We start from the raw sequence: 24432 nt of genomic DNA on the forward strand, positions 1-24432 counted from the left end.
CTTTATTAGCCCACACAGTGACTGCATCCTGCTTTCTGTTTCCTTTGAACTACATGGGCTGGCTGCCCTCATTCTTCAAACGTATTCAACATAAAAAAGGAAGACTTCTCTTACATATGTTTTTTTACAAAATCTGGAAATATCATTCAACTATTTCTTTGTGTTCATCTGGGAAACGTTTCATCCAGAAACCACAACAGAATAGGGAGCTGCTGTACTGAAAGGGCAGTGTGAGGAAAGGAAGCGCAGGAGGAGGGCTCCCTGGTAATTGACGAGCTGAATGAAGAAGGAAACGTGTGTGAAAATGGAGGTAAGGGAATAATAGATCCAGAAAAAGAGGGAGAGGTATCAGGCGCTGGAATCAGCAAAAGAATCAGGTACATCTTCCCCATCCTGGGCTAGGAGCCTCCTCCCAATTTCAGATACTGATGTAAGACGCTGACTGTGCTGACTGCACAGAAATCAAACATGTCTTTGATGCGATGCCCGCTTATTTTCTTCAGGTTTATTGCTAGAACTCAGCTGACTTGTCAGCTATCAAGAGCGAGATGGCATAGTTTCAAACCAGTTTATAGGAAAAGACATGTAATAGAGAAAATGAAGAAAATAGCTACCACTTGTTAAGTGCTAACCCCAAGGAAGGGGTGGCTAAGAGCCTTTAAATGTACTTATGTCAGCTCTACAAATATTTTTTACTCCATTTTCCATTTGAGAAAACCACAACTTGGGAAGCTGAGTCGTTTCTGAGCAGAGGGGGTGTTCCATGCAGAACCCTGCATAGAATCTGCAAGTTGAATCTCCCCTAGTGAGTTATGGGTGATTCTTTACGTTGGATTTCTGGTTTTTTAATCGATTTTTTTTTACTTGAAAAATTATTCTTTCTCTTTTTCCTTGGGCTTCTCTTTTTAGTGGTTACATTTGTACTTTCTGATGCTTTAATCTAGTCTTTGTTCCCTACCTTAGATTTTTGTGAAAGAGAAATTCTCTAATACAGCTTCATTTGCCCATCTGGTGAAGGAAGTTTCTCAGAATTTTATATTCACTGCAGGATGGTTATGGTAACATTATAAAATTTCGTGATTTTTATAAGGCCCATGCTGACCTCTGTAGAACAATTCAGAAGTTAATCAGGAAAGATAACCAAGCAAAAATATCGAAGAATAGGACAGGAAACATTTTTACATATCTAGCTTTACCAGACAAGGAATTGGATTATAATACAGTTACAACACATGTAAACATGGTGACAGGGAACTCAGGTGGCCAGAACAATGAAGAAAACAATCCCAGATATGGTCATATTATCAGTAGTAATTAAGTTTAGAATTAGATGTTAATACAGAAGAAGAGAGCTTTCCAGTAAATGGTAATGGGATAAATGCCTGGCACTCTAGACACAAATTGATTTAGATGCTCATCTCAAATCATAGATAAAAATAAACAAAATTCTAACAGAATATAGAAAAAAATGTGAAGGGGGGCACCTGGGTGGCTCAGTTGGTTGAGCATCTGACCCTTGATTTCAGCTCAGGTCATGATCTCGAGGTTCCTGAGTTCGCCTCGCATCGGGCTCCACAAGGATGGGGCAGAGCCTGCTTGGGATTCTCTCTCTTCCCTCTCTCTCTGCCTCTCTCTCTTCTCTGACCCTCCCCCACTTGTGCATACGTGTGGTCTCTCCCAAAATAAATAGACTTCAAAAAAAAAACAAAAAAAAAAAGAAGAAAGAAACGTGAAGTATTTAAAACATAAATGGGAACTGATAATTCATAAGATCCATGGAGGAATGAGGACGGAGAGTACTGGTGTTCTACACATTCAACACACCGGCACTCAGAGAAAATATAAAGAAAATGGGCTGTTATTTGTAAATATGAAACTGACAAAGAGGTACATCATAGGACTGTAGCCACAATCTGCATGAGGTTTATACCCACTTTTCAGAAGTAAGGATATATAAAAACAAAATTCATCAGGACAGTACAAAACTAGTTAATGTCGTAAAATGAAACCCAAATAAAGAGAACTAAAACTAGCAAACAAAGCAAATGAAAGAACATTCTAGCCCACGAGTACGTAAACATGATTGAACAGGGATGCCTGACATTTTAGCCTATTAAATAAGCAATTATTTAAAAGAAATAAAATATTGATTTTATACGCTTGGTGCCACTACACCCATTCCTGGAACTCTATCCCCCAAAATGTTTGTAAAAAGGTTGCACCTGATTTTGAAAAAATTTTAATTTATCTTTTTATTATCCCAATTTTTTTCCTTTCAGGTCCTTCCCTATTTCTCTTCTTTCCTTCACAGATAAACCTTCTCAAGAAAAGTTTCTATCCACTCTGTCTCCAATACCTCTTATCTTATTTACCCTCAGTCAATACACTCTGATCTGGATTCTGGGGCACGAATTCTGCCAAACCTCACTTTCCCTGAAGACAAGACATCACCTTTTGACATATCCCTTGCCTTAAACACCTCTCATCACCCTTGTCTCCTGCTTGTCCTCCTATTGTGCTGCCTCCATTCCAGTGTCGTTCTCAGGCTCCTTATTCTCTTCCCCCATGAAATTGTGAAGGTCCCTATGGTTCAATTTGTGGTAGGCTTTCTATTTTCTATGTCTAAAAGACCTCATTCATTCCTTAGCATTTAGGGACCAGGTATACTTCAGCTCCCAAGTTAACATTTCTAGCCATAGCACTCTGCAAATTCTAGAACTGTGCAACAGATATCAGGGCTTAATATTTTTGCATCCTCCAGTTTCTGGTGATAGATGCTACTTTTCTTTTGCTTTCTGTGTTAGTCTATAATGTAGTTGAAATTAATTAACTGATTGCTTAAGACTTTCATGTTTCCTTCCAACAAAAAGGAAAAGTTCCAAGAGGGATGGCACTTGGTTTTCTTTATTCAGCTTTTTATCTTGAAGGCAGGCATAGCGCCTATGATTTAGAGACTTAAGTATTACATGTAGTTTGGATGAAATGAATGGATGAACTGTACCTTTAATTAAGCTACAAAAACAGTCTTGGTGTTTATTTATTAAAAATAAACCAATACAAAAAGATTTGAAAGGAAAACTTTAAACAGAACAAAGAGAATAATTTAAAAATATAAAGGTGACCACTGTATAACTAGTATAATGTACAGGTGAGCATAACAGCATACAAGCAAAAATATTGAAAACAATAAATATAATAAAATACGTAAGTACATGAATAAAGTCATTTATGATGGGCTGGTGCCTCCTATGAACTGGGTGTTTTGACTTTATAGTTGCTTAATACTATCAATAAATGTGACACATTTGATTTATTTCATGATGAAATCTTTCAAAATGACTAAACATGTGGGATATGATGAAGTGTATCTGTCCATAGTAATTGTTTTTAATAAATGTTCATTTATGTATTTTGAGGTGGGGGGAGTGCATGTGAGATCTGGGGAGGGGCAGAGAGAAAGAGAGAATCCCAAGCAGGCTCTGTGCTGTCAGCAGACAACCGGACACAGGGATTGATCTCATGAACCTTGAGATCATGACCTAAGCTGAAATCAAGAGTCTTGACGCTTATCCAATTGAGCCACCCAAGCACCTCCATACTAATTGTTTTTATTAAGAGCACAGGTCTGGGGCACCTGGGTGGCACAGTTGGTTAAGAGACCCATTCTTGATTTCAGCTCAGGTCATGATCCCAGGGTCATGGAATCGAGCCCCACATTGGGTTCTGCGCTGTGTGTGGAGCCTGCTTAAAGATTCTTTCCCTGTCCCTCTGCCCCTCTACCCTACTAGCTCTCTCCTCTTTCTCTAAATAAATAAATAAATAAACAAATAAAAGAGCATAGGTCTGTTTCCTTAGCTCTTAATCATTCTTGCAAACTTGATAAGAGATCTCATCATTTCTTGCTCTGACAACTGTCAAAATAGTAGCTCTATTCTTCCTTTTTCAGATAGAGACTGATTCCTTGGAAGTCCTTCTTCACAGCCAGTATGGAGTCTTCATTGCCCAGGGGAGTCTTTCTATCGCCAACTCCTGCACCAAGCAGGTTTCCAAGACTTCCCAATGCTGATGAAGTCCAGTAAAGAATATTTTCAGGTCAGTCTCAATCCAACCAACCTCTTATGCTGAACATGTTTAAGATATGCTGGAGCATCTGGTGGAGGCCACTGGCAGTCTGAACCTTCTGGAACTTGCTGCCATCTACTGAAACCAAAGAAAACGATTGGAACCAGCTAACTGTCCATCAGTAGGGGATTGGTTAAATCATTTATGATACAGCCATTTATAGGGAAACAATATAAAGTTCTCTATTTACAAATATGGGAAGATCTCCAAGTGAAAAAAAAGTAGGTGCAGAACAGTGACTATAGGTTGCTATCTTTTACATGAAAATAGAGTATAATAAAATGTTATATTCTTACTAGTTTGCATATGCATAAAGAAACTAGACAGATTTAAAAGACATGAATCCCTTCAGACTGTGGAAAGTGTTGGAAGAAATTGTGTCACAATGTACATTTATTCATATGCCGAAATTTAAGTTTACCACGAAAGAAATTCAAGCTAATAAAAATATTCATAAAGGGAAAAATAGAGGGGAAATGCACAAACATTGCTGGTGGACACATTTTGGGAACATTTTTATATGTCTTGAGTCCCATCCTTAGGATTTATCCAAAAACGGGGGAAAGTTTTGTGCCTAGATTTTATAAGTTTATTAGAGACTATAAAAGAATGAAGTACAAGAAGTTATATATATTCAGGAACAAATAATGGGCAAAGGAAACTATAGTATGTATATTCATTGGAAAGTTGTATAGCCACGTAAAGATGTGTGAGCGGGAAACAATTACTGATGATCGAATTGCATTTTGAGGACAAAATTTAGGCTACGTTATTCACATAGCGGGGTCACAGTTTGGTTACTGGGAGACGCACGATGTATGTTTCAAGTGATTAGTAATTTGAAAATATGAACCCAAGTTATAATTGAGGTGTTATTATGTTGTGCCGGATAGAAATCACAGCTAACGTGCTTTATTGAGGCACAGTGTTAAGCATCTTCCTCCTCCGCCCTCTCCACTGCCCCATTTCTTTTCAATTCATACAAAAGCCGCATTTCATTGTTATTCCAAAGGCAGAAGCCAGGAAGTACAAATCTTAAAGAAAAAGTACGAATTGAGGAGGAGAGCTCGGAGGCCGCGACACGTTTATACCACACGCGCAGCGTAACATACGGTCACCCGTTCCGGCCCATTGAATCCCACCCACGCAGCGACCCAGAGAGGCCCCGCTCGCGGCCACACCACACCCCTCCTCCTCCCCAACCCCCGCCCTTTGCGTCTCCCCCGTCCTTCCTCCCCATCCCCCATACGTCCGCCCACTGACGAGGTCGGACGGCTGCGCAGCCGCAGTAGCTGCCGCGGCCGCTCCTAGCCCTGGGGATCCTGGGACGAGGCCTTTCCGGAAGGAGCGGCTCGGCGTCCGGGGCTAGGCCCTTGTTCCAGGCCCGGGCTCAAGCCAGGCCCTCGTTCCAGGCCCTCGTCCTAACACAGCTCTCCGTAGCCGCCGCGACGCTCTGGTGACAGCGGAGGGCGCCGCGGGCCGCTCGCTGAGGTGGCCGGCCTCGCCGCCAAGCGAGCCGCAGTACGTGGCGGCGCCTCCCCCTTGGCCCGGAGCGGAACTGCTGGAGGAGCGGCAGCGCAGGCCGGACGGACCAGGTGAACCGGGTCACTTAACAGCTTTCTGGTGATGAATCATCTGCATGACAGTCAGATTTGAGGTCCACAGCCCTTTGTGGTCCTGCTATCGGACAGTTTTCAGTGGATGACTGACTGGTGTGATCTGAGGGGTGCCGCAGGGACTGCTTGCCCTTGATAAGGAAAGCGAGCTCCCCGGCTCTTTGGACGGCCTCGTTTCCTTGAAAGCTTTCAGATTATAACTTCTTTCTCCGGCACAGATCTGTGCAAAAGGAAGGCTTTCACACATGAAAGTGTCTCTTGGTAACGGCGAAATGGGCGTCTCCGCCCATTTGCAGCCTTGCAAGGCAGGAACCACACGTTTTTTTACCAGCAATACTCACAGTTCGGTGGTATTGCAAGGCTTTGATCAGCTTAGAATAGAAGGATTGCTTTGCGATGTGACACTGGTACCGGGTGATGGAGATGAAATCTTCCCGGTTCACAGAGCTATGATGGCGTCTGCTAGCGATTATTTCAAGGCTATGTTCACGGGTGGAATGAAAGAACAAGATCTAATGTGCATTAAGCTTCATGGGGTGAACAAGGTTGGTCTGAAGAAAATAATTGATTTTATTTATACTGCAAAACTTTCTCTTAATATGGACAATCTTCAGGACACGCTTGAAGCTGCCAGCTTTTTACAAATCTTACCTGTTTTGGACTTCTGTAAAGTATTTCTTATTTCGGGAGTCTCTTTAGATAACTGCGTTGAAGTTGGACGAATTGCTAACACCTACAATCTCATAGAAGTGGATAAGTATGTCAATAATTTCATCCTGAAGAATTTTCCTGCATTATTGAGTACTGGAGAGTTTCTAAAACTCCCTTTTGAACGGCTTGCCTTTGTGCTTTCCAGTAATAGTCTTAAGCACTGTACTGAACTTGAGCTCTTCAAGGCTGCCTGTCGCTGGCTAAGGTTGGAAGACCCTCGGATGGATTATGCTGCAAAATTGATGAAGAATATTCGATTTCCATTGATGACACCACAGGATCTCATCAATTACGTGCAGACAGTAGATTTCATGAGAACAGACAATACCTGTGTGAATTTGCTTTTAGAAGCTAGCAATTACCAAATGATGCCATACATGCAGCCAGTGATGCAGTCAGATAGAACTGCCATTCGATCTGACTCGACGCACTTGGTCACATTAGGAGGAGTTTTGAGGCAGCAGCTGGTTGTCAGTAAAGAACTGCGGATGTATGACGAAAGGGCACAAGAATGGAGATCTTTAGCCCCCATGGATGCTCCTCGTTACCAGCATGGTATTGCTGTCATTGGAAACTTTCTTTATGTAGTTGGTGGTCAAAGTAATTATGACACAAAAGGAAAGACTGCTGTTGATACAGTTTTCAGATTCGATCCTCGGTATAACAAATGGATGCAGGTTGCATCTTTAAACGAAAAGCGCACATTCTTCCACTTGAGTGCTCTCAAGGGACATTTATATGCTGTTGGTGGGCGCAGTGCAGCTGGTGAGCTGGCCACAGTAGAATGTTACAACCCAAGGATGAATGAGTGGAGCTATGTTGCAAAGATGAGTGAACCGCACTATGGCCATGCCGGAACAGTGTATGGAGGCTTAATGTATATTTCAGGAGGAATTACTCATGACACTTTCCAAAATGAGCTTATGTGTTTTGACCCAGATACAGACAAATGGGCACAGAAGGCTCCAATGACTACAGTCAGAGGTCTGCACTGCATGTGTACAGTTGGAGACAAGCTCTATGTCATTGGTGGCAATCACTTCAGAGGAACAAGCGATTATGATGATGTTCTAAGCTGTGAATACTATTCACCAACCCTGGACCAGTGGACTCCAATTGCTGCTATGTTAAGAGGTCAAAGTGATGTTGGAGTTGCCGTCTTTGAAAATAAAATCTATGTTGTAGGTGGATATTCTTGGAATAATCGTTGTATGGTAGAAATTGTCCAGAAATATGACCCAGAGAAGGATGAGTGGCATAAAGTTTTTGACCTTCCAGAGTCTCTTGGTGGCATTCGAGCTTGTACTCTCACAGTTTTTCCACCTGAGGAAAACCCTGGGTCACCTTCTAGAGAATCACCTCTTTCAGCACCTTCAGATCATTCTTAGGACTAAAATGTAATACCTTTACAGCGCATCATGGATGATCTCACACTTCCCCTTCAGTTGTTATCTTCTTACAGCGATTGGTACAGTTAATTAGATAAGTGGTAACTGATGTTATTTGTATTGTTTGGCTAAGTGTGTTTATCATATGGTTAACAAATGTATTGTGAAAATGTATTCAACATAGCCAGCTGTTTTAACAGATGTAAGAAGATAGGTAGTGAACTGTTTTAGATGTCTTTGTGGTGTTGTGTAAGTCAAATTGTAGGTGATCGTAGTAAATGTGTAACTGTGTTCATTATGCTTCAAAGTGGAGAGTTTTCATCTTTGACTTCAAAACATCAAAGGGAGGCTGCCTGCTCTAACCTAAAATAATAAAAGGTCGCCAAATATTATTACCTACGTCCCTTTTCTCATATAGTTTTTGACATCATTGCCAATTCACCAGATCGTGTGAGTGCATTCAGAATATGTGAAGTTTCTTAGAAATAAACAGTAAAGCCCTAAGTCAGGGTTTTGTATTTCTCTCTGGAGAGGGAAAGGGAGAGAGAAAATATAAGGTCGTGTGTGCGCACACACACATACATACTGTGTATATACATTCGTATGTCCACACACAGGCACATCTAATTTTTAAATTGATATTTCATCTGTAGGGAAATTGCTTTTAAATTAATTTTTTGTTCTACCTAGCAGCTATTTATATTCAAATGGGAATTCAGTACCAGAGAATAAGTGTCTGTAGAGTCATACTAAATTGAGACAGATAAGGGCTACAACAGATTAAATTGACCACCAAATTTGTCATTTGACTAAATTGTCACTTCAGATGAAACTTCTTTTACTTCTTCTGCTTGTGAATTCTGTGGAGTTGCTTTTATACAGGTTAGTTAGCAAAGTTCAGGTTTCTGAGAATTGGTTTAGCTGAGTAAATGTAAGCTGTGCTATTTTCTACCTTCTTATTCGGTAAAACTTACACGAAGACAGCTGAGAAAGGAATATGCTGAACAGAACTATAGGGTTTTAAGTTCGGTTTCCCAACTTAGTCATTCTAACATGATCATTTGATTTGGGGTGGTTGTTCCAGCTTTGCGTGATCTGCCTCAAGGCTGTGATTTGAGCAGGAGAGATACAGTCAGTTCTGTGTCGAATCAGAATAATGTCCTTTTGGCTATGTCTAAAGAACAGGACCAACTTCAGATTCCCTAAGAAGCCAGCTACAGAAAGCTTAGGACTCTGCTGTCTTTCAGGCAGTACTAAAGTCGATGTTCAGCCTTTAAAATACCAAGGGCATCCCTCCTGGTTGCGAATCACATGGGGAGATCCTAGTGAGACTTTTTCAGCAAAAGGAGTCCTCTTTATGTAGTGAGTGATTCTGGAGAGGTACTTTCCTAGAATAATTGCCTACCTGAAGAAAAAATTTACATATGTACTTTGACATACATATGAATATGTATATCCCTACACTTGGGAAGTTATCATAGTATAAACCAGGAACAATCTTTTTATTGACAATCCCATAATAAAACTCAGGAACCAAGACAAGAGGAATTGGCTTCCAGGGATCTGAACCTTACTGCCCATACAAGTGTTGATTCATTTTAATGCTTTTTATGATTTCTGCATTGGCAGAAAATTTCATACTTTCTATGTTTTTTTAAATGACTAATTTTTTATTACTAAAAGTAGCACATTGAGTACATTTAGAAAATAGAAAAAGTAGAAATTGATGTAAACTTTGTGCATTGAATAAGCAAGAAATGGCATCCCAATCATTTCTTTATTAATAAGGTTAAATATTTGTGTGGTTTCTTTTGAGTAGCTGTGTTTCCTGTGTTTGAATGTTCATGTCTTTTACCCTTTTGATGATACCTATTGGAGTTGCTTTGTTTTTTCATACCAAGTTATAGGCTCTCTATATAATAAATGTAATTTAACTGGCATTTGCTTGCATCGATTTCATTTTCTCAATCTATTACAGTTTTACAAAGGCAGGGCCATTTAGTTAATTTTTGAGGTAAAATTTGTCCATCCTTTTGCATTTTGACCTTTTAGGGATAATTCTGCTATAGTTCCTTTATTATTATTTTTTTTAATTTATGTTTATTTTTTAAGTAGGCTTCACACCCAGCCTGGGGCTTGAACTCACAACCCAGAGATTAAGAGTTGCGTACTCTACCAACTGAGCCAGCCAGGCATCCCTCCTTTATTTTTTACCTAGTATTGATGTATGACTCTTTTGGCACCAATTCTAACAGGCTGAGATGGTATTGCCCTGTTTGCCTTCTAAAAGCACAAGCTTTTCTCTTTGCCTTGTTGAAAAAAGGTTTCTGCCTTCTGTTACATTTGACTCTGTTGCTTTGTAATTAGCTAAATGTTGCCTAACTGCTCCCCCTATATCCCCTGCCTGCAGCCTCACACACTCCACCTCTCATCCTTTCACTTTATAATTTTCTGCAGTTGACCTCTCTCTTGGCAATCATAAAATAGCTGACTGATGCTATTCAAATACTAATAATTACATCCCGAATTCCTTGCTTATAAAGAAAACTTCAGTAGCTTTGAAATGATTGGAGCTGATTTTTTTTTTTACAGAAAAGATGAAAAAAGGATAAACTCCAAGTCCATTAAACATTTCTTAACATTTCTTATTTTCATTTTTCTAAGTTTAAAAATTACATTTTTCTGATTATAGAAGTATTATAGAAGCATTATATAAAGTATAGGAAAATAAAAGTGAAAAGTATAAGTTATCAATGATTCCATATGTCAATGGTAATTTCTGTTAATATTGGGTATATTGTGCATATACACATGTACAGACATCAAATATTTTTCAAATCTGCCAGACCCTAACCTAAAATCTGGATGGTAGGAGGAAATAAATTCAACTTTCAAAGACACATGCTGCTATCATGACTTTCCAGGTTTTACAAAATGTGTATAAAATAGTAAATAATGTGCTTTTTTCCTAATTATCAAATACATGTGCATTAAGAAAAACATTCTATTTTTACTCAGGCAAATCCATACTTATATTTTTCCCTTCTTGTCAACAGAATTCCTGTAGTTTACCTGCAAACCAAACACATTCAGTCATGTTCAAATTTTTCTGGTTTGTAATTAAAATTACCTGGTTTTGATTATAAAGACCCAACTATTCTCCTGCAGAACATTTCATTCAAAACTACAGAAATCTGTCAGAAGCAGTGAAACCAATGTCCTAGCCCCAGCTCACCCGTTTAAGTAACTGAAAGACCCTGGGATAAGTAAGCTCTCAAAGCTTGAGTTTCCCCTTTAGTATGTGAAATTAGGGTGGGTGTTAATAATTGTATCTCTATCAAAATTATGAGTAGAAAATGTTACAAAGTGATTAGCATAAGATGTGCACAGAGACGCATTTAGTAAACAATAGTGGGTATAATAAAATTGGCATCATTTTGCATCACAATTTTTTACTTCAGTTTTATCTTAATGATTAAAAAAAATTTTTTTAACGTTTATTTATTTTTGAGACAGAGAGAGACAGGGCATGAATGGGGGAGGGGCAGAGAGAGAGGGAGACACAGAATCTGAAACAGGCTCCAGGCTCTGAGCTGTCAGCACAGGGCCCGACGTGGGGCTCGAACTCACGGACCATGAGACCATGACCTGAGCCAAAGTCAGCCGCTTAACCGACTGAGCCACCCAGGTGCCCCTTATCTTACTGATTTTTATAGGTTATTTTCTTAGAAAGTATTAAATGCCTGTACAATTTTCCACTCACGAATGTACCTTCATATATTTTCCATTTCCCAATAAGTGTATATTTAAATATCTACCTTATGTTTTCACCATTATGAATTGAGCAAGATTTTATATTCCTACATAAAATTTTGTCCATGTCTGATTCTGATAAATTCTAAAGAAGTAAAATCTAAGTCAAATAGTTTAGGTTCTTGAAAAATATTTCCAAGGATGCGCCCATGTGCATTTTCCAGCAGAATGTGTTTAGTGATTATTTCAAAGGAAATCTTTGCAGTTCTAGTTACCTTCCTGGTTTGGGTTTATATGTTTTCAATTACTGACAACACTGAATTTTTTGCTTATTGAGCAGGTGCATTCTTGTGAGTCATTTTTTCCTGTCTTTTGCTTTAAATGTCCTATCTGCTACAAAGACTTTTTTTTTTTCTTAATTGGTGGGGGCAGGTCTACTCAACTTTTTAAGGTGAGCTATATAATCAACATATGCTAGTTCACGTTCACATTATGATTTGATAATATGTATATGCTGTGAAATGGTCACCACAATAGGTGTAATTAACATTCATCACCACACATAGTTACCGATTTTTTTTCCTGAAATGAGAACTTTTGAAGATTTACTTTCTTTTTTTTTTAAAGATGACATTATTTTCATTTTTGCTTTTTTTTTTTTAATTTTTTTTTTCAACGTTTTTTTTTTTTATTTATTTTTGGGACAGAGAGAAACAGAGCATGAACGGGGGAGGGGCAGAGAGAGAGGGAGACACAGAATCGGAAACAGGCTCCAGGCTCCGAGCCATCAGCCCAGAGCCTGACGCGGGGCTCGAACTCACGGACCGCGAGATCGTGACCTGGCTGAAGTCGGACGCTTAACCGACTGCGCCACCCAGGCGCCCCTGAAGATTTACTTTCTTAGCAACTTTCGTGTACACAGCAGTATTAACTGTAGTCACTTGCTGTGCATTACATCTGCAGGGCTCATTTATCTTATAACTAGAAATCTGAACCCTCTGACCACCTTCACCCATTCAATTTGACACAGCCAAATATGTCCATCTTTTTTGCATTTTGAACTCTCAGTGATAATTTTGCTGTTTTTTTGTTTTGTTTTGTTTTACATAGTACTGATGTCACATTTCTTGCCCTTTATCCTATTGCTTTATCAGTGCTAATTCTTAACTTGCTAAGGTGGCATTTACTGCTTATCTTCTGTTCAGATAGCTTTTCTTCTTTCTGATTGAAATGAAGATGAATTTTTAAAACAAATTTATAAAAATCCTTTTATGTTAATATTAGTCTGTAATTACAGTATTTCCCCATCTTTTTTCTTTGAGTATATGTCTTAACATGCAAGGTTTTTTGGGTTTTTTTTGTAATGTGGTGAAATTACTTTTTCCTTTGTCATTTTTAAATGTTTTCTTGCATATTTTTCCCTCCATGATATGGTACAATTATCCCAGTATTTTATATTGTTATGAATATGATTTTTATTAGACTTCTGGCATGAAATCTAATGTATGTTTTCAAATTGTTATCCAATTGTCCCATCGCCACTTTTTGAATAATTTTCACTTTCTCACTGAATTTTTAGGCTTTTTAAAATCGTATAATAAAATCTTATATGGGTCATTTAGGGTCTCTTTCTTCAGTTCCAATGACCTTTTATTCAAATTGTCTTTGGTATATAGATTGCTGTTTTGAATGAGATTTTGTTTTCATCTTGTATTCCAGACTTTATTGCAGTTATAGTGGGAAATACATAGTTGAAGCATGCTGGTTTTCTGTCATCATTACTGTCATTGATTCTTAAGTTTTTGGATGAAATGTTACTCTCATTGATTTGTAACAGATTTTTGGGTTGATTCTCTAGTGTTTTCACCTTAGATAATTATGCTATCTGCAGAGTATAAAAAACCTTGTTTCATATTATCTGTATCGTAACTAAAAACATTAGTTTATGCTTCCAGCACAATTATAGTAGTGACACAAGGCATTGTGTCTTGCAGGTGATTTTAATAGGGGTAATTATAGTTTGATAATTTATTTGTTAAAGAGAGACATTCTTGATTTTGCTCATTAAATGTAAGTGCACACAGTGCAGAACTGTTGAAGTTGAGTTCCTTAACCAAGAATAGGTTAGTTCCTCTATTTGCTTGCTAACAGTCCCCACTTTCTAGGGACTGATATTATTCTGCCATCTACTGGTTGAAAGTAAAAGTCCTCGTTTTAGATAGATTGCAGAAAATGTATCTCCTTAAAGACAAACGACAACAGCAAGACCCCAGTAATGACAAAAGCCATGAGAAATTTTGGTAGCATATGAGAAACTTCAAGGCTTCACATCATACTCATTACATAATTAAATATACAAAACCTATGGTAACTTTTGGTGGATACAGTGGGACAGTTATCAAAGAGAAGGTATTTTTTGACATCACATAAAAATATACATGTAAATTGCTTTGATCATTATTTTATTGATAAATTCATATAATTGTGACTATTATCAAAGGTTTGCAACATTTTGTCTAAGCAACCACATTCACTACCACATGCCCTTTTTCGGGTGGGCGGGGGAGTACACTCCCCATTCTTCTTAAATTTTTTTTAGCAGAGAGCCTTATCATGAAGACACTTACACAGTAAATCTTTTCAACAGCAGAAAGGATATAATATGCAATAATCCAGGTATAAGTAAATCTGATAAACATATTATTCTAAGAGCTTTTTATATGGGCTTGCCCATGTGGATTCCAGGGATCAGGTCACTGCTCTAGCCACACAGCTTTCATTCAGCCTAAAGAGCAACATATGTACACAGGCACACACACGTGTAATACAGATATCCAAATTCTTTAGAGTACCATCCATGGGCTTTCTTTGAGAAAGCGTGTTTCTTGGCCGTGGGAATGGTAAGAGTGGCATAACTCCCCATTTTCTAATTCTCCAAAACATTGTCTCAGATTAAAATATCCTCCTACATTCATACATTAAGCATTCTTTTCCTCGGGAGGGATATGACTGAAAACAGGTGACTTCTTACTAAGACCGGTCCTGAATGACAAACAAGTCGCTGGCTGGATGTTCTCTTTAAAGAAAAAAATCACTAAGACAACTGATGATTCTGGGCCACAATAGCACTTCCCTGGAGTAGTTATTACACTTCTGTGATGTCGCAGGACCAAGCTGTTCTATTTGAAGAAATGGGCAGTTTCTGAAAACTTCATCATAGAAATGTTGAGGATGCTGTTGGGGAGATGACCACAGATGGTGGTATTAGGCACAAGAAACATGTACAACCTGCGACTGCTCAGCTCCATGCCTGCATAGAAAGAGTGATTGATTTCCCTCTAGTCCACATTTCTGTATAACTGCCCCACTGCTGGCTTTCAGGAGACCAGAGTCACAGAGAAAAATCTCAGCAATAACGTAACTCCGTAACAGCCTTGTCCACCCCCTCGGAATGACTTCACACCCCAGACCTAACCTATACCATAGTCCCAATAATTCTATTCTACCCGAATTGGGCATTCGAGCCGTAAAAACTGCTTTTATTAATATTGAGGACATGGTACTGAGAAGCACTGTCCTCTCACATCATAGGCGAGTATCTATTTGTCTGATATCATATATCTGATTATCGTCTTTTTGAAGTTTCTGAGCCACATGGCCACTTTGACCCAACAGACCAGCAACACAATTTCCAACTCACCTGCAAAGCTTCGTATAGTGGGTTTTCATACACTACATTCCACATTTATCCTGGCATTATAGTTTCCAAGGAAAGAGGAATCCTGGGTATCCTTCTCAGACCTGTTGGCAAAGGAATGTGGCTAATAAGACACAACCCTCTCAGCTGTAAGTGAGTTTTACTTTCTTACCAGTGACTACCCCAGCTCCACTGTGTTCCTAGAACATCCAGGATTAAACCAGTACATACTAGCTCAAGCACTTGGGTCCAGCGCTGATATTCTTTTCCCTGATTCCCTTAGAATCATGTAGCCCAAGCTCAAACCCTGTAAGAATCCCCTTTCTGTCCCTTCCTACTGAACCTTGTGATTCTTCATGGTGAATGCCCTCACAGCAGAAGTTAAGAAATCTGACCTGGGTTGACTATAGATCTGTTGCTGTTGGTCTACACCTGCTGTGCCTCATTACAACTCCAGAAAAGGAAGGAGTGTGAGAGTAACCCAAGAGAGAACGAGCACAATCTTCAGCCCCATCTATGCTGTTAGTGGTCAGAGAGAAGATAATTCAGGGCTCATTTGGGGGTGGGGGGAGGAAGCTGGCAGATGTCCCCTTTACTTTATACACATAAGTAACATTTTTAACTATTGTTAAAATATCTGAAAGATTTTAGAAGAAAAAGAAACCTTTCTTCTAATGTGAAAAGAAAAAAAATGAGGATGGGGGAAACCCATAACAGAGAAAGCTATAACATTATGTATTTTATATGTATGTTATAGATAATACATATAACATTCTCATAGCTATCGTGTAGATATTTTGAATGTTAAAAAAATTTAGTGATGCGATCACATCGTGCACCACAATCCCTTGAAATGAGAAGAGCACGATTGGAAACATTGCTTTTGAAGACCTCCTGGAAGATTACAAGCAGATTGGATTGGCTCGGATTCCAAGAGCAGAAAACACAGGACCGGCGAGGTGAGTATGACGAAATCGCTACAGAGCAAGAGAAATCACGGGGAGACTGAGACAGACTGTGTGTCTTCCAGAGATGACCCACCACAGCATCTCCCAGCCCACATGTGTCTTGAGAACGTTGCCATTTCTCAAAAAGTTGAATCCAATTCACCTCCCCTTAAATATGGGAAGGTTTGGAAATTGTTTACAAAAAGATTCGTTAGAAATAGTGTTGTGTGACTTCAAGATTGGAATTAAATCAGAGTTTGTCAATCCTGACACTCCTAATGCTTGTGGCCAGATACGTCTTTGTTGTGGGGACTGTCCTGTGCCCTGTGGGGATATTTACCACCATCCCTGGCCTATACCCACGAGCTGCCAGCAGCGGTCCTCATCAGTTGTGACAACCAAAAACGTCTCCAGACATTGCCAAAAGTCCCCTGGGGGACAGAATCATTCCCACTGAGAATCACTGGGCTAAGTCATAAAAGGTGATACAGCTTTGTCACTGGGTCACTCACTTTTGAGCCCTTGGTCCCCATGTAAACGGTGCAACTGTAGTGACTCCACCGATCTGTCAGAACAAAACAGGCCTCCAGGAGACGTTCTGGCGAGGTGGCGAGCCATCCAGTGGGGTGTGTTCCAAGCTGAGGCCCCAGACATTGTGAGGGACATTCCTTCTGTACCCTATACAAATCCCTGACTCACAGCACATGTGAGAGTAAGACAATTGTTATTTAGGATAATACTTTCTTTTAATAAGAGAGAGCATTCTTCCTTTTCTTTTTCTTTCTTTTTTTTTTTTTTAATGTTTATTTTTGAGACAGACACAGCGCGAGTGGGAGAGGGGCAGAGAGAGAGGGAGACACAGAACCTGAAGCAGACTCCGGGCTCCGAGCTGTCAGCACAGAGCCCAACGCAGGGCTGAACTCATGAACTGTGAGGTCATGACCTGAGCTGAAGTCAGATGCTTAACTGACTGAGCCACCCAGGCGCCCCTTGGATAATACATTTTAAGGTAATTTGTTTCAAAGCTATAGTAATGGGGATATTTTGTATTGGGCGTGGAGTGATACAAATTATAAATAAATAACAAACCCTGTTTATCAGATCAGACTAAGAGACTGTAAAATCTTTTTTTTTTTCAATATTTATTTTTCAACAGAGAGAGAGCATGAGCAGGGGAGGGGCAGAGAGAGAGGGAGACGCAGAATCCAAAGCAGGCTCCAGGCTCCGAGCTGTCAGCACAGAGCCCGACGCAGGGCTCGAACTCACAGACCGTGAGATCATGACCTGAGCTGAAGTTGGACACTTAACCGACGGAGCCACCCAGGCGCCCTGAGACTGTAAAACCTTTTAACACTTAAGGAAGATCTAAGGCACCTTACAGATTTTCAAACAGACATATGGCCCCTAAGGATCACAAGGGAGTGCCTCACAGATTCTTGCCATTCAGCAAGAGGATTCCGAGAGACCAAATTGTTGTCTCACAGAAGCTCTGTGGGAAGCCCAAAGTGGAAAAGCATGGATTTGGAGAGATTTGTGGGTGTATACCTATCGTCCAATGACACTCTTTATCAATTGAAACACAGCCAACCCACTAAATGTTCAAAGTCATAGATCAGTTTAGACTGAAAGTAAGAGATAGCCTGAAATAAAGAGGCCATTAGAGCCCCCAACTTTTCCAGAAAGCAAGCAGGTTGGGAAGACTATGCGGCAGCTACATGAACCACTTCTTGTGGGAAAGGAAGGACAATTTAAAAGGCAGAACTAAGAAGTGCAGAGGAGAAAGGTGAGCCACGGAGAGCAATGCCCAGGGAGCTGGCCTGCCCTAATGGATATCAGATTTACAACAGACCAGGGACTGCTGTGTGCTTTCTGCGCTCCCTCATTTTGAAGGGGAGTGTTGGTGATGCACATAACCTCTCTGTTTGGATTGTAGGTCTTCACATTGAGAAGGACACTCACTGAGCAGGGCTGCGGAAACGGTCTTGCTCACGATTATGTCCGTTGCACATGATGGAAGCACAGTAAAAGAGAATGGATAGAGAATAAATATTACAGGGGTGCTTGGGTGGCTCCGTCGGTTGAGCGTCCGACTTCAGCTCGGGTCATGATCTCACAACTTGCGAGTTCGAGCCCCGTGTCAGACTCTGTGCTGACAGTTCAGAGCCTGGTGCCTGCTTTGGATTCTGTGCCTCTCTCTGCCCCTCCCCTGCTCACACTGTCTCTCTCTCTCTCTGTCCTTCTCAAAAATAAATAAACATTTAAAAAATGTAAAGAAATAAAATAAATATTGACGTAAGTAGTTAGGGGCAGGGAATCTACCTTGGAACTCACGTAACCCCACTAGCTCAGTGTCTCATCCCTTTCTTTCCCTAGGTGATCTATTGGCCAACCTTTTGGCCGGGTGCCTCCCAAGGTTAGGGGAGGGTAGGGAGCCTCGCAGGCCTAGGCTAGAAGAGGTTTTAGCACACTAGGGAACTGCAGGAGCACTGGCTGCAGGCTCAGTCTTTGCCCAGAAAAACGTGACCCAGTGGGGAGAAAATTACTCTGGAGATCCGAAAACTCCCAGCCCATGACCTATCAGAGCACAGTCCTGAAATGACCCCAGGTCCGCTGGTTGCCAGGGGAGGGTGCCGGGTCCTTGGGGGTCCTCAAAATTCTATGCTCGACGCCTCGCTCCATCCTCTCTGCACGTGCAGTCTCAACCTCCCAAATAGCCCCGAGTGTCACCTCTAGGATTATGACTTCTGCATGTAGGTCTTTTTTTTTTTTTTAAGTTTACTTAGTTATTTTGATAGAGATAGAGTGGGGGGGGGCAGAGAGAGAGAGGGAGAGAGAGAATCCCAAGCAGGCGCCACACTGTCAGCGCGAAGCCTGTTGCAGGCCTTGAACTCATGAACCATGAGGTCACGACCTGAGCTGAAACCAAGAGTCAGGCGCTTAATGGACTGAGCCACCCAGCTGCCCCGTCCATGTGTATGCCTTTACCCAGAGTCCTATCACCAAACATTAGACCCGTATTTCTACCTGCTGCCCTAGAACGTCTCCACTCAACAGGTCCAACATGGAACATCTATTTTCAAACTTTCTTGCCCTTAAGATCTGGTCTTCTTCCTGTGTTACCCTTCTATGTGAGTGGATTCATCCTTCTGCTACCAGAGATAGGGACACAGACGTCATCCTTGATTCCTCGACTTCCTCAAAGCCCATACCCAAGAAACCTCACACTATCATTTGAGCACTTATAATATCACCTATCATATTGACGGCTACCCATCTTCTATATAACAACCTTCCACATTAGGGGATAGTCTACCTTACGAATCCTGTGTCTTCAGGTTGTGGGGTTTTGTTTTTTATTTTTTTTTAAGCAATCTCTATGCCCAGTGTGGGGCTTGAACTCAGGACCCTGAGACCAAGAGTCGCATGCTCCACCAACTGAACCAGACAGGTGCCCCTCAGTTGTGGTTGTTTTAAAATACATCCACAAACTGCCTCATATTCTTCCTTGTCCCTTCCCTTGACTATATACTGGATGTTGTGACTCTCCTGTAATGCATACACAACATATGGCTGAAATGATTCTGGAAACTTCTAAGGCTATGCCACAAAACAATTTACTGCCTCCTCCACTCCTCTCTTCTTTTATCACTCGCTCTAGTTGAAGCCAGCTGCCATGTTGAGCAGACAGCCCAGACCACCATGGGGAGGCCCATGTGGCTGTGATGAGCAACTTCCACGTCCTTCCTGCCAATGTCCATACAAGTGACCCACGGTAGAAGCAGATTCTCTGTCTCAATGAGGCCGTCAGGTGACTTCAGGCCAGTTGATATCTCGACCACATGGGAGACCCTGAGACCACTGAATCTGCTTTCCAATTCCTGATTCACAAAAACTGGTAAAAAACTATTGTTGTTTAATAACTAATTATGCATCAACAGAAAACTCAATTAACAATGTAGAAGACGCAATTGACATCTCCAGTCTCCTTTGCAGATAGAACATGGGCACTTGAATACAGCTGCCAATCAGAAGCAATGTGTGACATGTTAATCCTAAAGTGAAAAGCGAAAAGATTCAGGCTCTGTGTGGAAATTGCACGTTTTCTAGCTGAGGTGACGGTTTCCCATGGCGGCAAGTTCAAGTTTCTGGCAAGGAAATGGCATGATCAAATGGCCATTCCTTCCAGTTCTTACCAAAGTCGGCAAAGGTGTGAATGGAATTAATAAAACTATTTATTCTCCTTTTGCATTTCAAGGCAGATTAAAGGTGTATGGACATTTTGTATCTCTTTACAGGTATGGGTAAGACCCAAACATTAAAATACAGATTTAACTACCCCCACAAAGCAATATAAACAGAAAGCAAAGCTTACCATGTTATAATATAAATGATAACATTTGCAAAAATAGAAATTATTATAGGATATTAAATTCTCATTACTCAGGTTAAAATGCAATTCCTTTTCCCAAAAGTATAGTTTCTTATTATTAATACATCATGTGCTGCAAACGACTCACCACATTTTAAAACTGACCCAGACAAAAAATATTTCAGTGAATATTTATAAAATTGAAGCCACACAGAAATAGATGAGACTCAATTGCAGAAGGTTGAACTGAGTCTCCTCTCCAACTTCCCAGGTATTCTGATGAGCTTATTAATACAGGGAAAGCACTTCTTGATTTCCACTTCTGAATTTCCAGTCTGACAACGTCCCGGGAAGGGCAGCTATGTACTTTCTTGCCAGAGAAGACTGATTCTTTGCAACTAGCTCCGCACAGGCAGGCTGGCGTCCTCGTTGCTCGGGAGAGTCTTTTCCTTCCCCATCTCCTGCACCGAACTGGTCACCGGGTCGTCCACCTTCTCATCGAGTCCAGTGAGCACTTTCAGCGGTTCGTGCTGGATCGTCGTGAAGTTGGATCATCATCTCCTGAAGACAGAGGTGGCCTGCGCTCTTTGGAACCGGCTGCCACGCACCTGCTTCTGGGGAAACCTGAAAATGTTCTCAGTCCTTCAGGCACGACAGCAAGGACGATCCTCCCCACATACTGCAGAACTGTGACGGTCTCCAGCGTGGGCAGGCCACGGTTCTGGGCCAGGTCGCCACGGAGGGTGCTGACAGAGCTGGAGAGCATCGTCTCCAGTGTCATCATGAAGAGGCTGGCAGGCCCCAGGCGGGCGTGATGATGCACAAGTCCACCCGGGGGAGACTTTACCCAGCTGCCCTGAACACCTTGCACATGAGGTTCTTCATTAGGCCGGGACTGCCGCCTCGGTCCTTATCCCGATCTTCTTTCCACTTTTTGTCGGGGCTTCAGACAACGTCATGACCTCAACACTTCCTTTGTATTGTGACGCTGCAGATCAAACACGCTCATGGACATCATAGAAGTCTCAGTCCAACAGGATACGTTCACCTAAATGAGACCCCAGGTTGAAGTAAAAACCCGACTCTCCGTCCATGTCTCTTTTTCAATTCTAAAAAGAATGCTCAGTGGTTTGATCCAGGTACCATTCTTCCACTTCTCCCAATGCACTCGAAGACAACTTGCCCCAACCCTCTGCATTTCCCTTGTAAGGGGCTCTCCATTAAGTTTGAATTCTCCCCTATTTCTTTACAGGAGACATGGCTCATATATTCTGACACAGTCTGAAGATAATAGAGGCATAAAGGTGAACTTCAAGGGTTAACTCACAGAGTTCTCTGCATCCTGTCCCCCAGAAGGTGCCGCCTGCACAACACGCGGGAGGCAGTGTGTGGCCATGTGGACTCACAGAAGGCAAGACAGGGATGGTGACTGCCCTCCAGGGAACAAGGAAGGCAGACATTAAAGACATGGTTCAGATTAATGAGGCACCAGCACAGTCAGTGCAGCTAAGGGCACGTACTAAGAGCTGAGGAAGAGGAGGGACTGGAGGGCGGCAGAAAGCCCCACTTTTGAAGACACCTGTGGCTCCGAAGGATAAATGACACCGGATTTTCATCTCCTCCTCAAAAAGAAGTGGAGACATTAGTAGTGGTCACACAGGAAAGTGTAAAGACTAAATGAGATAAAGTTTGCAAATTTTAGGCTGATCGCAGATGAGAGTCCACCTGACCGCAGTAAATGGTCGCTGCCTGCAGGGCTAGTAGGACATCCAATGCTGGGTAGAGTCCACACTCAGCCAAACCAGCTCAAGCTTTCAGTGCATCTCCCTTCACACCCTCAGGGGTGTGCATGGGGCCCCTCCCACCCCCCACCCCCCGGACACTCCTGGAGAGGGCAGTGTCTGCAGGACTGTGAAGGAGCAGAGCCCAAGTTTCCCCTCTGGGGTCAGTACCTGGAACATAAAAGAGAGAGCTCTCACAGCGCAAAGAAGGTCTTTGCAGGGAACCAGCCTCTTGAAAGTTGTCTGACAGAAATGGCTGCTCTGTGAATAGTATAAAGCGGTCAGAGCTCCTTCCCTCAGGCTCACTCACCTTCAGACCACTTCTGGTGATAGTTTGAAGGCACAGTGGAGAAGACACAATTTGTAGAAACGAGGAAACCAGTTTTAAAAATTATGAAGGAGAGGGTGATGAGAAATGGGACATTCCTAGATTTTCAGCCATTGAAATTCACAGCCCGAATTCAAAAGCTATTTCTTGGGTCAGTATTTGGGTAAAGTAGGTGAGTACTTCCTTCAAGTACTAAATTTAAAGAGGCACCAAATCTAAGTAATCAAGATAAATACCTTAATGCAATACTTTAAAATGTAAGTTAATGCAGAACATCCATGAGGTACAAAATATCAACATGTTCAATACAGAGGAGAACTGACCTTGCACATGCAAGTTCCTGAGTCTTCAAAGGAGCCACAGTGCCTATGAAATTTTGGCAAATTCCATTCAGTCTAGGAATTTCTTGCCAAAGAAAATACAAAGATCTCACCTGCTAAATGTGCTGAATGCTTGTGCACAACACCACCCTTCCTCTTTAACCATAGAGTCAAGTTGGAATACTGGGAGAGATGTTTCATTAACCAGGAGTTAAATAAAAATGACATGAAGTTTGTCAAGGAGACACAAGAAATTGTCAAACGTACAGTTCTACCAACTGAAAAGAAGAAGTAATCTCCACTATATTATTGAGTTTGTTTCCATCAATGGTGGAAGAGTAAAGTTCTATTCAATTGTGGTTTTGCGGTAAATATGCATTCAATCCCACTGCAAAAAGTTCACGAAAATAGCGGTTGAATATCTTAATATGAGAATGTTTAATATCTTATGTCTAATATTTTAATGTAATATTTACTATCAAATACGTCATGGTGACCCAGTGGACGACAGTGCTGTGCGAGATTCTCAATTCCTCCTTTGCAAAGTGCCATCTGTTCACGCCTGCGCACCGACTTCTGGGTGGCCAATGTTGCTAGAAGTCAGCAGAACGCTAGTGGGCGCCACACTTCCTCACAAAGAGCATCCAGATGCTGGCGGCGCGCGCGACTGGCTCCCACGACTGTATCAGCGCTTTGGTCCAGGAGCGTCCCATCGCCCATCGCCCATCGCCCCATCGCCCCATCGCCCCATAGTCCCATCGCCCCATAGTCCCATCGCCCCATAGTCTCATCGCCCCATCGCTCCATCGCCCCATCACCCAATCGTCCCACAGTCCCGTCGTCCCTTGATTCCGACGCTGGCCAATGTTGCCAGAAGTCAGCAGAAAGCTACTGGGCGCCCGACTTGACAGAGAGCATCCAGATGCTGGCGGCGCGCGACTGGCTCCCACGACTATATCCGTGCTTTGGTCCAGGCACCTCCCATCGCCCCACCGCCCCATCTCCCATCATCCCATAGTCCCATCGCCCCACTGTCCCATCGCCCCACCATCCCATCACCCCATCGCCCATCGTCCCATAGTCCCATCGTCCCATCGCCCATCGTCCTATCATTCCATCGCCCCGTCGCCCCATCGTCCCAAAGCCCCATCGCCCATCGTCCCACCGCCCCACCGTCCAATCGCCCCATCCTCCCATCTTCCCATCGCCCCATCGCACCATCGCCCATCCTCCCATCCTCCCATCGTCCCGTCGTCCCATCGTCCCACAGTCCCGTCGTCCCTTGATTCCGACGCTGGCCACTGTTGCTGGAAGTCAGCAGAATGCTACTGGGCGCCCGACTTCCTCACAGAGAGCATCCAGATGCTGGCGGCGCACGACTGGCTCCCACGACTGTATCC

At 42.0% G+C, this 24432-nt stretch overlaps 1 protein-coding gene across 1 annotated transcript; it reads left to right on the forward strand.

Annotated features, from left to right (window-relative positions):
* Nucleotides 1-5427: 5427 nt before the first annotated feature.
* Nucleotides 5428-9777, forward strand: KLHL9 (kelch like family member 9). Its single transcript, XM_047064969.1, has one exon. The coding sequence runs from the start codon at nt 5984-5986 to the stop codon at nt 7835-7837; it is 1854 nt and encodes a 617-aa protein (XP_046920925.1). The 5' UTR covers nt 5428-5983; the 3' UTR covers nt 7838-9777.
* The last annotated feature ends 14655 nt before the right edge of the window (nt 9778-24432 follow it).

Source organism: Lynx rufus, unplaced genomic scaffold (genome assembly GCF_022079265.1).
Source record: "Lynx rufus isolate CCGP_SWC_20201006 ecotype Redwood Valley unplaced genomic scaffold, mLynRuf1.p SCAF_10, whole genome shotgun sequence".
In the NCBI taxonomy this organism is placed as follows: domain Eukaryota; kingdom Metazoa; phylum Chordata; class Mammalia; order Carnivora; family Felidae; genus Lynx; species Lynx rufus.